This window comes from Scyliorhinus torazame, chromosome 13, assembly GCF_047496885.1.
Source record: "Scyliorhinus torazame isolate Kashiwa2021f chromosome 13, sScyTor2.1, whole genome shotgun sequence".
In the NCBI taxonomy this organism is placed as follows: Eukaryota; Metazoa; Chordata; class Chondrichthyes; order Carcharhiniformes; family Scyliorhinidae; genus Scyliorhinus; species Scyliorhinus torazame.
Genome location: NC_092719.1, coordinates 64,801,822 through 64,815,193, shown reverse-complemented (window position 1 = coordinate 64,815,193; position 13,372 = coordinate 64,801,822). Strand labels below are relative to the sequence as shown.

At 45.6% G+C, this 13,372-nt stretch overlaps 1 protein-coding gene across 1 annotated transcript in view; it reads left to right on the top strand.

Moving 5' to 3' along the window:
- LOC140388072 (anoctamin-1-like) overlaps positions 1-13,372 on the top strand; it is a 239,442-nt gene that overhangs the window by 92,810 nt on the left and 133,260 nt on the right. The window contains exon 10 of the mRNA XM_072471680.1: positions 1,279-1,343. Coding sequence (XP_072327781.1) covers positions 1,279-1,343 — 65 coding nt within the window. The remainder of the gene's footprint in view (positions 1-1,278; positions 1,344-13,372) is intronic.

Here is a 13,372-nt window from a genome sequence, read left to right as displayed (position 1 = left end):
CTTTCCTCATCATTTTCTTCCCTGAACACTGGGTCCTTACCGGTGTTTAAGAATGGTCAGATAAATCTTGTGTCATTCAGTTATGATTTCAATGCTTTCCCATGTTTTATTTGGGAGTTTCTAACCTGTGCCAGAGATGCCACCAGCAATGTGCATCAAACACAGCCAGTATTATGGTTCTTTGGCACATGTTTCACTAACAACTTATTGTGGACAATTAACCTTTGAGTGTGTGAAGGCAGCAGGGAGACAGACACACAGAGAGAAAGTAAAATTAGAAAGAATATGAGAGGCATATCCAATTGGGAATTCAAAATAAACTTCTTAATCCAAAGAGTGGTGAAAATATGGAACTCACCACTACAGGAAGTGGTTGACATGAATAGTATAGTTGCATTTAAGGGAAAACTAGACACGTTTATGAGGAAGAAGACAACAGAGAGTTACATGACAGATTTAAATGCATGGGAGGAGGCTTAAGTGGTGCATAAACCTCAGCAGAGGCTGGTTGGGGCTGAATGGTCTTTTCCTGTACCATATATCCTATGTAATCCATAGAGAATAGGAGAAATACAATCAGTATTATATTTACAGACAAATAATGACGAGAGGAAATCAGAAGCCAGGCTCAACTTTAACTAGCAACATGTTTTAAAATGCCCATATTCAGCATCTCTCAGCCTGTCTAATGTTGAAGTAAGTTTTCACTTGGTTACTGTAACAGCTGATCCTTGAATGGGCAACTTTGTTCATCATTGTTCAACACAACTGTTTAGTACCCATTTATCAAAAATCATTTGGCTAATTGTTGCAATGTGTGGGCATTCAGTAGACATGGTCAAAATAGAATGCTGGCAATATTCAGCATTTCCAGCAATTTTAGATTTTGCTCCTGATTTCCGGAATCTGCAGTACTTTCGCAGCTGGTGGGTTTATTGGCTAATTTGGCCCTCTATGGTTATAATCCATTCTCTCACTCGCATTCCCATTTAATAAATCTCTATACCAGAAGCAAAGCCTCTCACAATTCAAACCTTTTTTACATTGGGCACCAAAGGGCCTGACCTCCTAAAACATCATCACCTGATAAATAAGGGCCGAGAATGGATTCATTCATTTTGGAAACTGGATTCAAACTAGTCAACAGCCAGAAACTTGAAAGTACCGACTTCGTGCAAATGGAGACATTGAGTGTTTCAATTGATCATAACTAGCTATTTGTGAAGGTACCAGAAATGTACTCTTATAATCTATTAATGTCTTTAATTTACCTTATAGCTGCTGTATCGAGAATGGGCCCGATATGGAGTGTTTTATAAATACCAGCCAGTTGACCTGATAAGGTAGTTTTTAAAATGTTATTCCTTTGGAAATAACTGAGAAACATTTCTTAATTCTAATGATTACATGGTTTTAAAGTATCACACAATGGTACAGTTGTGGAATATTGGGAAGGTAATAGTTTACTGAAAAGACATTGGCACAAAGGTTAGAATTAGATGTTTACACAGTGCTCTGTGTAACAGGAGCACAAACCCAGAACTCATTCATGGAGCTTAACTGATTACTGGCCTACATAAATTTCTGCCAACTAAAATTAATGACCCTTAAAAGTTGTGGCCAGCACTTTTTGCCCATCCCAGATTGTCCTTGAGCAGGTGCGGTGAGCCGCCTTCTTGAACCTCTGCAGTCCATGTGATGTAGATAAACCCACAGTGCAGTTAGGAAGGGAGTTCCAGGATTTTGGCCGAGCAACAGTGAAGGATCGGTTCTGAGTCAGGATGGTGTGTGGGTTGGAGGGGATCGTGCAGGTGATGGTGTTCCCATGCATCTGCTGCTCTTGTTCTTTTAGGTGATAGAGGTTGGGTCCAGTGGAAGGAGCCTTGGTGAATTTCTGCAGTGCAACTTGTAGATGGAACATGCTGCTGCCACTGTTCAACTGTGGTGGATGGGGTGCCAGTCAAACGGACTGCTTTGTCTTGGATGGTGTTGAGCTTCTTGAGTGTTGTTGGAACTGGCACTCGTCCAGGCAAGTGGAGAGTATTCCTTTACAGTCCTGACATGTGCCTTGTAGGCAGTGGACAGTCTTTGGGAGTTAGAGGTGAATTACACACTGCAGATTTCTCAGCCTCTGACCTGATCTTGTAGCCACAGTGTTTATATGTCCAATTGAGTTTCTGGTCAAGGGTATTGATAGTGGGAGATTCAGTAATGGTAATACCATTGAATGTCAAGAGGAGATGATTAGATTCTCTTTTGTTGGACATAGTCATTGCCTGGCAATTGTGTGGTGTGGAAGTTACTTGCCATTTACAACCCCACAGCTGAATGTAGTCCAGGTCTTGCTGCATACGGGCATGGGCTGCTTCAGTATCTGTGGAGTTGTGAATGGTGCTGACATTGTCCAATCTTCAGCAAATATCCCCACTTCTGACCTTATAATGGAGGGGATGTCATTGATGAAGCAGCTGAAAATGGTTGGGTCTGGAACACCACTCTGAGGAAGCCCTGCAGTGATGTCCTTGAACTAATATGATTGACCTTCAACAACCACAACCATCTTCCTTTGTCTCCAACCAGTGGAGATTTTACCCCGATTCCCAGTGGTTTCAATTTTTCCACAGCTCCTTGATGTTACACTTGGTCAAATGCTGCCCTGATGTCAAGGGCAGTCACTCTCACCTCACCTCTTGAGTTCAGTTCTTTTGTCCATGTTTGGACCAAAGCTGTAATAAGGTCAAGAGCTGAATGACCCTGGTCAAATCTAAACTGAGCATCAATGCACAGGTTATTTCTGAGTAAGTGTTGTTTGATAACACTGTCGATGACCCCTTCCATCACTTTACTGATGATCGAGAGTAGACTAATGGGGTGGTAATTGGCCAGGTTGGATTTGTCCTGCTTTTCACGCACAGGACATACCTGGGCAGCTTTCCACATTGCTGGGTAATTGCCTATGCTGCAGCTGTACAGGAACAGCTTGGCTACGGACGCGGCAAGTTCTGGAGCAAAATATTCAGTACTATTGCTGGAATATTGTCACGGCACAATGTACCCAATGCCTTCAGCATTTATTGATATCATGTAGAGTGAATCAAATTGGCTGAAGACTGACATCTGTGATGCTTGGGACCTCTGAAGGAAGTTGAGATGAATCATCCACTTGACACTTCTGGCTAAAGATGGCTGCAAATACTTCAGTCTTAACCTTTACACTGTTATGCTGGTCTCCCCATAATTGAGGATGGGGATATTTGTGGACCCTCCTCCTCCTGTTGGGTTCTTTCAAACTGGATGTGGCAGAACTGCAAAGCTTAGCCATCTGTGAGTTGTGGGATCACTTATCTCCGTCTATTGTATGTTGCTTCCTCTGTTTGACACAGACATAGTTCTGTGTTATAGCTTCACAAGGTAGACACTTCAGTTTTAGGCCTATCTGATACTGCTTCTGGCAAGCCTCCTGCATTCTTAATTGAACCAGGGTTGGCCCCCAACTTGATGGTAATGGTAGAGTGGAGGATATGCTGTGCCGAGAGGTTACAGATTGTGGTTGAGTAAAATTCTGCTGCTGATGGCCCACAACACCTCATAGATACCAAGTTTTGAATTGCTATATTTGTTCAAAATCTGCCTCGTGTAACAATGTGTTACTGCCACACAACACTATGGAGAGTATCCCCAATGGGAAGATGAGACTCTACCCCCACAAGGACTGTCACTCCTACCAATACTGTCATGGAATCTCAAGTAGGTTTTTCCCTTTTGTTGGTTCCCTCATCACCTGCTGCAGACCGAGTCTAGCAGCTATGTTCTTTAGGATTTGTCCAGCTCAGTCTGTAGTGATGCTACCGAGCCACTCTTGATAATGGACATTGAATCCCCCACCCAGAGAACATTATGTGCCTTTGCCAACCACTGTGCTTCCTCCAGATGATGTTCAACATGGAGTACTGATTCAGCAGTTGATGGGTTAGGGGCGGTGCTGGAGAGGGGGAAGTAGGTGGGAGGTTCCTTGACCAAGTTTGACCGAATGCCATGAGATTTCATGAGGTCTAGAGTTAATGTTGAGGATTTCCAGGGGACTCCCTCCCGACTTGAGATTCCATGACAGTATTGATAGGAGTGTCCACCAGACAATCCTTATGGAGTAAAGTCTCATCTTCCGACTTGGGATATTCTCCATAGTGTGTGGCAGTAACGCATTGTTACTTGAGCCAGAATTTGAACAAATATAGCAAATATAGCTACCTCTGGTGGATGGATATGGTGGTGCCTGGGTATTGCCTGGTAGGCAAGATTTTGAGTATAATGTTGTTTTCTTAATCTGTGGGACAGTTTTGCCAATTTTGGCTCAAGCTGCTGTCTCATAATAAGGAGGATTTTGTAAAGTTGCCAAAGTTGGGTATGTGCCATTGATGTGTAGCCATCTCAGATGGCCACCTGCAAAGGACCATGGGAATTATGACCAACCCAGGACTTAGACACACTCAGAGCTTGTGTGTGTATTTGCAACCCAGGTAGCTAGACGCGATCGAAACCCCCGCTTGTTTGCATTCTAATGGCCCATTTCCCCAGAACAAAAGGACTGGACTCAGGTAACCGATACAGATGCAGACTAACCGGCGCCACTCCCTTTGCTAAGAAAGCTCACACAGCCAAGGTCAATGACCGCTCAGGACACGCCCAGTCATCAAGGCACCCGGCCCTGTATTGGCCAAAATCGAAAGCAGTGATCAAAGCCTGCCGAATTATTGGGTCCAAAGCTAAGGACCGCCCCAAAGAGCGCGGAATCCCAGAGGGATAAAAAGAACCATGTGTTCGGTCTCTCTTGACCCCGGCCTACGCCTAAAACCAAGTGTAGCTTACAACCAGAAGACAAGTTCAAGACCAACGAGCGCTACGAGACGGATGAGCCCAGTAGAAACTAAGCTTCTACCCAGCCACGCAAGATCCAAACAAAGGCTTTGTTCATCTGCAAAGAGCCGGTTGCCCTGAAGTTAAGTATAGGTTATTGTAGTTGTTAGGTGAGTTTAACTTGTAGTGTTTTATGTTGCATGTCGAAGTAATCCTTGTGAGTGAGTAAATAAACTATCTTTGAACTTGAACTGACTAACTGGTTGTTTGGTCTTTGGTCGATATCCGGTAAAGCCTTGTGGTGGTGTCATTTGATAGCTGGCGACTCTGAAAAGCAATATTATCATTAATAACTGCCATATCTAGTTATTTGGCAACATTATTGGTGCCGATTGGCAACATTATTGGCGACGCTGGTGGGATAGTATTCCACTCATTAAAAAGAGCAACATTATTGGCGACCTCTGACGGGACTCGAATTAGAAGTGATTTTGTCACTCCGAGAGAACCCACAAACTTTGAAATCCAATTGAGGAAAATTGAAAGAAGCCACAAGTGTAAGACCCGTATCGGTCAAATCACCAAGATTCGGAAGTGTGTATTAACCTGCATGCATACTAACAGGAATATAAGGTAAACTTGTTAGATTTTGCGTAAAAATATTGGGAGTATTGTGAACCAGAAAATAGCCGAGGCCATACCCCTTGTTCGAATCACCGCCTTATTCCCCCTGTCCCAAATTAACGGTAGGAAAAGAGAAGTTAGAAGCAGAGAAAAAAAAAAACCTAGAAGTAGGAAAACAGAGATTAACGGTAGGAAAACAGAGATTAACGGTAGGAAAACAGAGATAATAGTAGCCACAAAACAGAGATAATAATGGCCACAAAAGCGATGGAACGCCTAATGAACTCGCAGGAACCCGAGGTCGCAGCGACCAACAGAGCAGAGCAGTGCCCCATGTGGGAAGAAGAGTTGAGAAAGTATTTGAAGGGGAAAGGATGGCCCCTTCGGTCCGAGTTTTGTTCAAATGATGAGTCAAGTCCAGGAAGCATAGGACAAACCTGGTGGGACAACCTAACCGAGGTACATAAGAAGAATGCATAAAAGTTCATAAGCCGATGGCAATAGTGTCCTGTTTGGCACAGTTGCGAGGCACAGAGGAGGTCGTGAGGACGTTCCGCAGACAGCTAGTTGAGAATGGGAGAAGAATGAGGGAAACTATAGTGAATGTGAAAAGATTAATGAGCATCTCCGGGAACAGTTGGCAGCTAAAGATAAAGAGATAGCTGATGTCAAACGGGTACACCAATCTTGTTTAGTTCACCTTAGCAGCTTTCAGACCCAGAATGATAAAGCCTACCAAGATACACAGCGCGCAGTCTTGCTACGAGAAGAGACGGAACAGCAGGTAGCACAGTTAACAAGACAATGCGCGGATTTAAAGGCAGCTTTACGCGTGCTCCAAAGCTCCACTACAGAACAAAAACAGAGCACAGTAGATCACGCGAAATGTAGACGACAAATAGAGAAGTTGCAGTCACTGCTGTCAGTGCAAAACGGATTCAGAGATACCTTTGGACAAGATTTAGATGAGGAGAATGGCCCCAATTGTCAAGAACTAAATGAAACCACCCATAGATATGTGGAGGATACCGAAAATCACAATAGAGCCCCCCCAGGCCCCGAAAAGGAAAGCACCCGCACCACCGGCTGCACAGGCAGCACACACCCCCATGAATCCGGTCACCACACAGCGCAAGTCATCAGATCGGGATGAGCCTGATTTCGTTTACACCACCCCACTAACCATCACCCAACTGAGAGATGCCTGCGCCAAAATTGAACCATTCAAACCCACCGCAGACCCACATAATTTTTTGAGAGAGTACGACAGCAAACTGTTATGTATGGTCTGGACGAAAGGGAGGGAGTTAAGCTTAGAGTCATGAGCCTTGACCCGTCCGTTAGCTCAGCTTTACCAGAACCCCAGAATGTAGGAGGAGGAACCCTACAGGAGATGAAAACGGCTATTTTAATTGCGATTGGGTACAACAAGTTTGTAGACCCCGTAGAAGGTTTGAACAGTTGTAGGCAAAAGAAGGGAGAGCATCCGACTGCATTTGCAGGTGGCCTTTGGATCCATTTCAAAGCAGTATTTGGGGATTTGAACCGCGCACACTTAGGTAATGACGACACAACTAAATGGGCCCGCACTTTAGTCTCCCACGCCACAGAAGCAGGTCAAAAGGCTTGTGTGAATTACGACAACGCAGGCGCCACACATAATGAAGTTTGGGTTTTAAAGTGACTCTCCAGAGCTTGGGAACAATCCCTACATAGGAAGGCAGGTCAGGAAAAGGCAGAGGCGAATATGCACCCAGTCAGGACTAATCAGGACCCAGAATGGGTAAATGAGGGCAGATATTAAGGACAGCACCCCAGAGCACAGGCACCAAGAGGTTTCTATAATTGTGGACACATGGGACATTACACCCGCGAATGCAGACAAAACACCCCCGAACCAGCAACGGCACCAGCAATCGAACGCCCCACCTAGGAACAATGTTATGCCCATACATAGCATTAGTGCCCGAACAAATAATGCAGTAATCAACACCACAGATTGATGGTGTTCCGACTCCCCAACTTGGGCCTGCGACACACTCTGGGACAAATCAGGCAGACCAGTAGTCACAGGCACAGTCCGGGACATCCAGTAGAGTTCCTTTGGGACACTTGAGGGTCCCGCACCACTTTAAACTCCTCCACAATGTTCCAGCATGACAAATGGCCCACCACAGTCACCACCACCCTTAGTGGATTTACCGGACACGTACAGCAGCGATACATTACAGCCCCGTATCCAGATAGGAACCATAAACACCAGGCACCCCGTTGTTTTAGTCGACTTGCCCCAAATAGCCTAGCACATTCTAGGAATCGACTTTATGAGCTCCCACAACCTTTCCTTTGACCCCGTGAATAGGTGTGTATAGAAAATGGCCAAAACAGCGAGAGCCCCCGCTATACTCACAGTAGGAGACTACGAATATAGGATTTGCTCAGTAGGAGACTATTGGTTTGATCCGCAAACAATTAGTACAGACCAGACAATTAGAGAGGTCCTCAGAAAACATAAAGCAGCCTTAGCCCAACACAAACGCGATTGTGGGAAGATCCCAGGCATGGTCACATTTTCAAGTCCCAATCCCAAGCCCCATAAGCAATACGGTTTCCCACAGTGAGCCAAGGGTGAGATCTCAAAAGTCATCAATAGCTTACTAGATCAAGGAGTAACTCGGCCCGTAGCCTCAACAACCAGTGGCCCAATTTGGCCGAAAAGAAGCCCGACGGTTCATGGAGATTAACCATTGACTACCGCGAGCTCAACAAGATCACCCCATTAGCTGGCCCCACCATTGCCATGAGTCCCGAAACCATGCTCAAACAGGGAGTACAAGCAAAGTACTTAACAGTGCTGGACATTAGCAATGGCTTCTGCTCCATTCTCTTGTATAAGGCCTGTCAATACAAGTTTGTGTTCACATTTCAAGGGCAACATGCCTCCCGCAAGGTTTCCACAACTCCCCCTCCATTTTTCACCGACAATTGGCCAACGGACTTTCCAAATTTTCCCGCCCTGAATGCCATATTCAGTATGTGGACGACTTACTCCTACAGACGGACACAAAGGAAGAGCATGTTAAGCTTCTTTCAGAATTGCTAGGTCTCTTACAGTCAATTGGATGCAAGGTTAACCCGAGAAAAGCCCAGATCCTAAAAGAAAAGGTCCTTTATTTAGGTACCATTATCACCCACGGGAAGAGTGACATTGAACACAAACAAATTGAGTCAATAGTTAAATTGCCCCTGCCCCACAATGTCACTGCACTCCGGTCATTCTTAGGATTAGTTGTATATTGTAGGAACCATATAGATGGTTTTGCCATAAAAGCAGCCCCACTCTCAGAGCTCCTTAAAAAGAACGCCCCATGGGAATGGCTTCCTCAGACGCCATCGATGAATTAAAAGGCGCCCTAGGCACAGCCCCTGCTTTACTAGTTCCAGACCCACACTCTCCCTACGCCATAGACGTAGCGACCACCGACCGAACCCTCCCAGAAGTACTCCTACAGGAAAGACATGACCGATTAGGACCCGTAGCCTATGCCTCACGAATTTTGGATCCCGTAGAGCAAGGATTTTCAGCCTGCGAATGGCACTTACTCGCAGTCTTTTGGGCAGTACAGTATTTTGCATACATCACAGGCCTTAACCCAGTAACGATTTTAACCGAGCACACCCCAACACAGCTATTGTTAGATGGTAGGTTAAAGGACTGTTCAGTCAGCCAGATTAGAGCAGCTCGCTGGACACTGTTATTACAAGGAAGGGACATTACAGTTAAACGTAGAAAGACCCACACGTTTTAGCAGACAACCTTCAGTCTGCAGGAACCCCACATAAGTACCAGATCATTGCAGCCAAGCACCACATAGGACCCTTTATTCCGAAGTCACTACACACACGAGCAGACATCCAGACACAGAATCCCCAGACCACGGGCAACGCTTTGAAGATTTATGTCGACGGTTCCTCCACCATAGAGAATGGAAAGAGAATAACTGGTTGTGGAATTTATGTGGAAGACACACAGGGACGCGCATTAGAGGAAATAGCTTTAAAATTGCCCGGCCACCTAGGATCACAAGCAGCCGAATTAGCAGCTATAGCATATGTAGTACAACACCCAGATTCCTTTCCAACACCTGCAGACATACATTCAGACAGTTTATATGTCTGCAATAGTTTGACCGAATTCCTGCCCCTGTGGGAATCTCGAGGATTCGTATCCGCTGATGGTAAACCCCTACCCTCAGCCCCATTGTTGAAGCATATCCTTAAGGCAGCAAAAGACCGCACATATGGCATAATCAAAGTGAGAAGCCATCATCGTTCCTCCCCACCCGGTAATGTAAAGGCAGACGCCTTAGCCAAGTCAGGGTCATGCCACGGACACTTTTGGCAGCCCCCCAAAAGTGAACCGATACACGCAGTCCAGGTTTCTCAGACCAATATCGAAGATTTAGCCCAGGCCCAAAAGGCAGATAACACTCTTAAGCAAGTTTTAGACGGTAACTCCCCAGTCCCCTACGACAATTTCAAGGACTCACTGATGGTACAGGACGTTATAGTTTTGAAAAATGGAATTTATGTGGTTCCCACCCAGGACAGAAACCAGGTAATTTACCAGTTTCATGACGGACACGGACATCAGGGGACAGACAATACCATTGCCCATTTCAGACCTTTGTGCTGGTGGCCCGATTTAAAAGCAGACGTCACGCATTATGTTGAGAATTGTTTAATCTGTGCACAGAACAATCCTGAAAGGTACTCCAAGAAAGGACAATTGAGACATACCCGACCTGTTAATGGTCCATGGACAAATTTACAGCTCGACTACATTGGTCCCCTCCCCCCCTGCAGAAATGGTTTTCAATATGTATTAGTAGTAATCGACACCTTTACAAAATGGGTAGAAGCATTTCCCTCCCGGACAAACACAGCGAAAGCCACAACTAAGATTTTGACCCAACAGATATTTACATGCTGGGGTCTTCCCCGCAGCATTCAGTCAGACAAAGGTTCCCATTTCACCGGCAGAGTCATGCAAAATGGCCGAACAGTTTTTGGAATCCAGCAAAAATTTCACATAGCGTATCACCCCCAATCCAGTGGCATTGTTGAACGAATGAATTGCACCTTGAAAGCGACCATTAGAAAAATGGTGCAACAGCAAAACACCACATGGGACATAGTCCTCCCATTCGCCCTTATGTTTATTAGGAACACAGAATCCAGTTCCACAGGTTTCACCCCCCACACTCTCATGACCGGACGGCCCATGAAAGGAACTGAATATTTATTAGGACTCGATTTGGCAAACCCCACAGTCACCGCCCTCACCCATGAAAAAGCAGACCAACAAGTCACGGAAAATATTAAAGCAGCACAGCTCGCTGCAGCTGTCCAACTAGGCGCTAGGAAAAAGCAAAGTAAGGCCTGCTTTGATAAAACAGTCCACCCCGTCGAGTATACAGTTGGTCAGCAAGTTATGGTTTCCCTGTACAATCCCAGTTCGTTCGTCTCCCCTAAATTTGCAGGACCCTACTCAATTTCAGCCAAAGTGAGCCCCTCTGTGTACAAGATAACGTATCCCAATGGTAAAACTGGTTGGTTCCACATCAACCAGCTCAAAGTCTATGGAACCCAATGTAACCACTCCCACCACATCTCCCTGGCAATAGCAGACGATTCTGCCCCGCCCATCGACAACCTAGTCCAACCCTCCCCCAGCCATGACAGCACGTCCACGCCCACAGACCCGACCTTGTCTCCGCCCACAAGTACAGCTTTCCACCTTGAGCTTGATTCAGACGATAGCGCCAGCCTCCCCGAATTGACCACGATCACTGACCACTGGTACAACCTCCCCGGTCCCAGTCACTCCAGCCCCTGGAACCACGACCAGGACATGTTTGGCCCCAATATCCCCTTCCACAGCCAGAGCCACCGCCACCGCACAACAACAGTAATTTTCCCTTCACTGCCACCGTCCCTACGCCTCATGACAAACGAACCCCTTTTTGGCACAGCGACAACTCTTGTAGATTGGTAAGACATGACGATTCAGATTCCACGACGGCCAACGCGGCCACGGCACAAAAACGGCAGACAAGAGTCTGGCAACCGGGAGATGGTGACGATTCCGAGTCTGACTCCCATTACGGTAACCCTTTACAACGCTTTTCGATACAGAATCCTGAGGTGTCCAGATGATGAGAAAAAGGAGCCGCATAAGAATTACGGTGTCCTACTTACTGATGGAGCCTGCTCGCCTTTTATTTTCTTCTTTCTTTCTTATTGCTACGTGGTTTTAATTAATGTCGGCCTGACACCCAATTTCTTGATACAGTCATAGTTACTCTCCGAAGCTATTTACTGACCAATGGCCGTTAAAGGAACAATTGTTGGATCTCACACGTGTTACAAATTCTTTCCGCTCGTTCAGGTCACCCAGGTAGGGAGTAACGGCACTGATCCCCGCCCTGCCTGAGGACCCCAAATGCATCCAGTCAGCTAAGCTCGGGTAGTGGAGCAACGGCACTGTTCACCGCCCTACCATGGAATCCCACCCATTCTTGCCCTGCCGCAAGAATGCACCTCATGTTCCCGTCACTTTGAGTACTCTGGAATGGTTCTTTACACTTTCCACTGTCTTTGGCAGGTCTTAGTTTTCCCTTCTCTACTCTTATTGCGGTTTAAAGAATGCCCTTCGCCACAGTCTGTACACTCATCCCTTTACCTTCCGCGACTCTTTGGTCGCTTCCCCACCTGCTATTTACATGTTGCATACTTGGTTGCCACATATATGCTGCTATACGCGAACTACCTCTGGTCCCTGGGACGAAGAAACTTTACAAAACCGGCTGCCCTAAAATTCGACTACTTAAAGATAAGCCTCAACCTTCCATGGTTGTGATTTAAGAAAGACTGGTCGAAGAAATTGTCCGCCTACTCCAAGCATTGACCACAAGCTGCGACAGTCTCTGTACTTGTCCTCCCTAAAAAAAGGTTATTTAAAAAAAAAAAATGAGGGAGTCACACATGTGTTGATTCTAATGGGTAATTGAAGTTAAGGAGAGAAAGACGAACAAAACAAGATGTTAACCAACGATAACAGATATTATGCTTGCAACCCCAGGAATATACGAAGAACGAAGACCAGAAGACAGGATGAAGAGAGAACTGATGATCTACATTATGATCATTGCTGAACTCCTACAACTGTGCGCGTTACAAGCCTCTGTATCCTACACCACACCAGCCCCGAACATGACCACAAAACATGATACCCCTAGCCCAGACAGCACGCCACACATAGAGATAAACACTGATACCCCCACTTGGTGCGAAAACATTGTTAAATGGTATTCCCTTTCCTACACAGTAGAGGCCCTTCTGGTAATAGCGATAATCTGCAGTGTCATCCAGACACTTAGACTCCGCAAATGGCAAAAAAGAGCCTCCCGCTCCCCGATATATACACTCCCAGCCCCCTTCTTTGGAATTCACCCAACCCAACAAACAATGTAACCACTAATAAAGTGGCAAATAAAGATTGTACACTTCTGTAATGCTGATAAGTTAAGTAGAAATGTGATGCTGCCATTGGTTTAAAACTTTTGCATTGTACATAAGTTCCTTTATATATTTGCCAGCAGCATGAGAGTAGCTTAGATAGTGATCGTTAGATATTCCCTTGTGCGAATAAGTTAAATGTGTACTAGTTGAATGTTTTATAGTGACCCCTTAGAGATTATGAATGTATGATGTGTTAATAAAACTTAGGTAAATGCTCCAAAACAAAGGACAGAGTAGTGTAGAACCTATCCTTGACCAAGGGTAACTGGCACACCAAGGACGGATGAGGATCAACAGTGTGATCCACCAC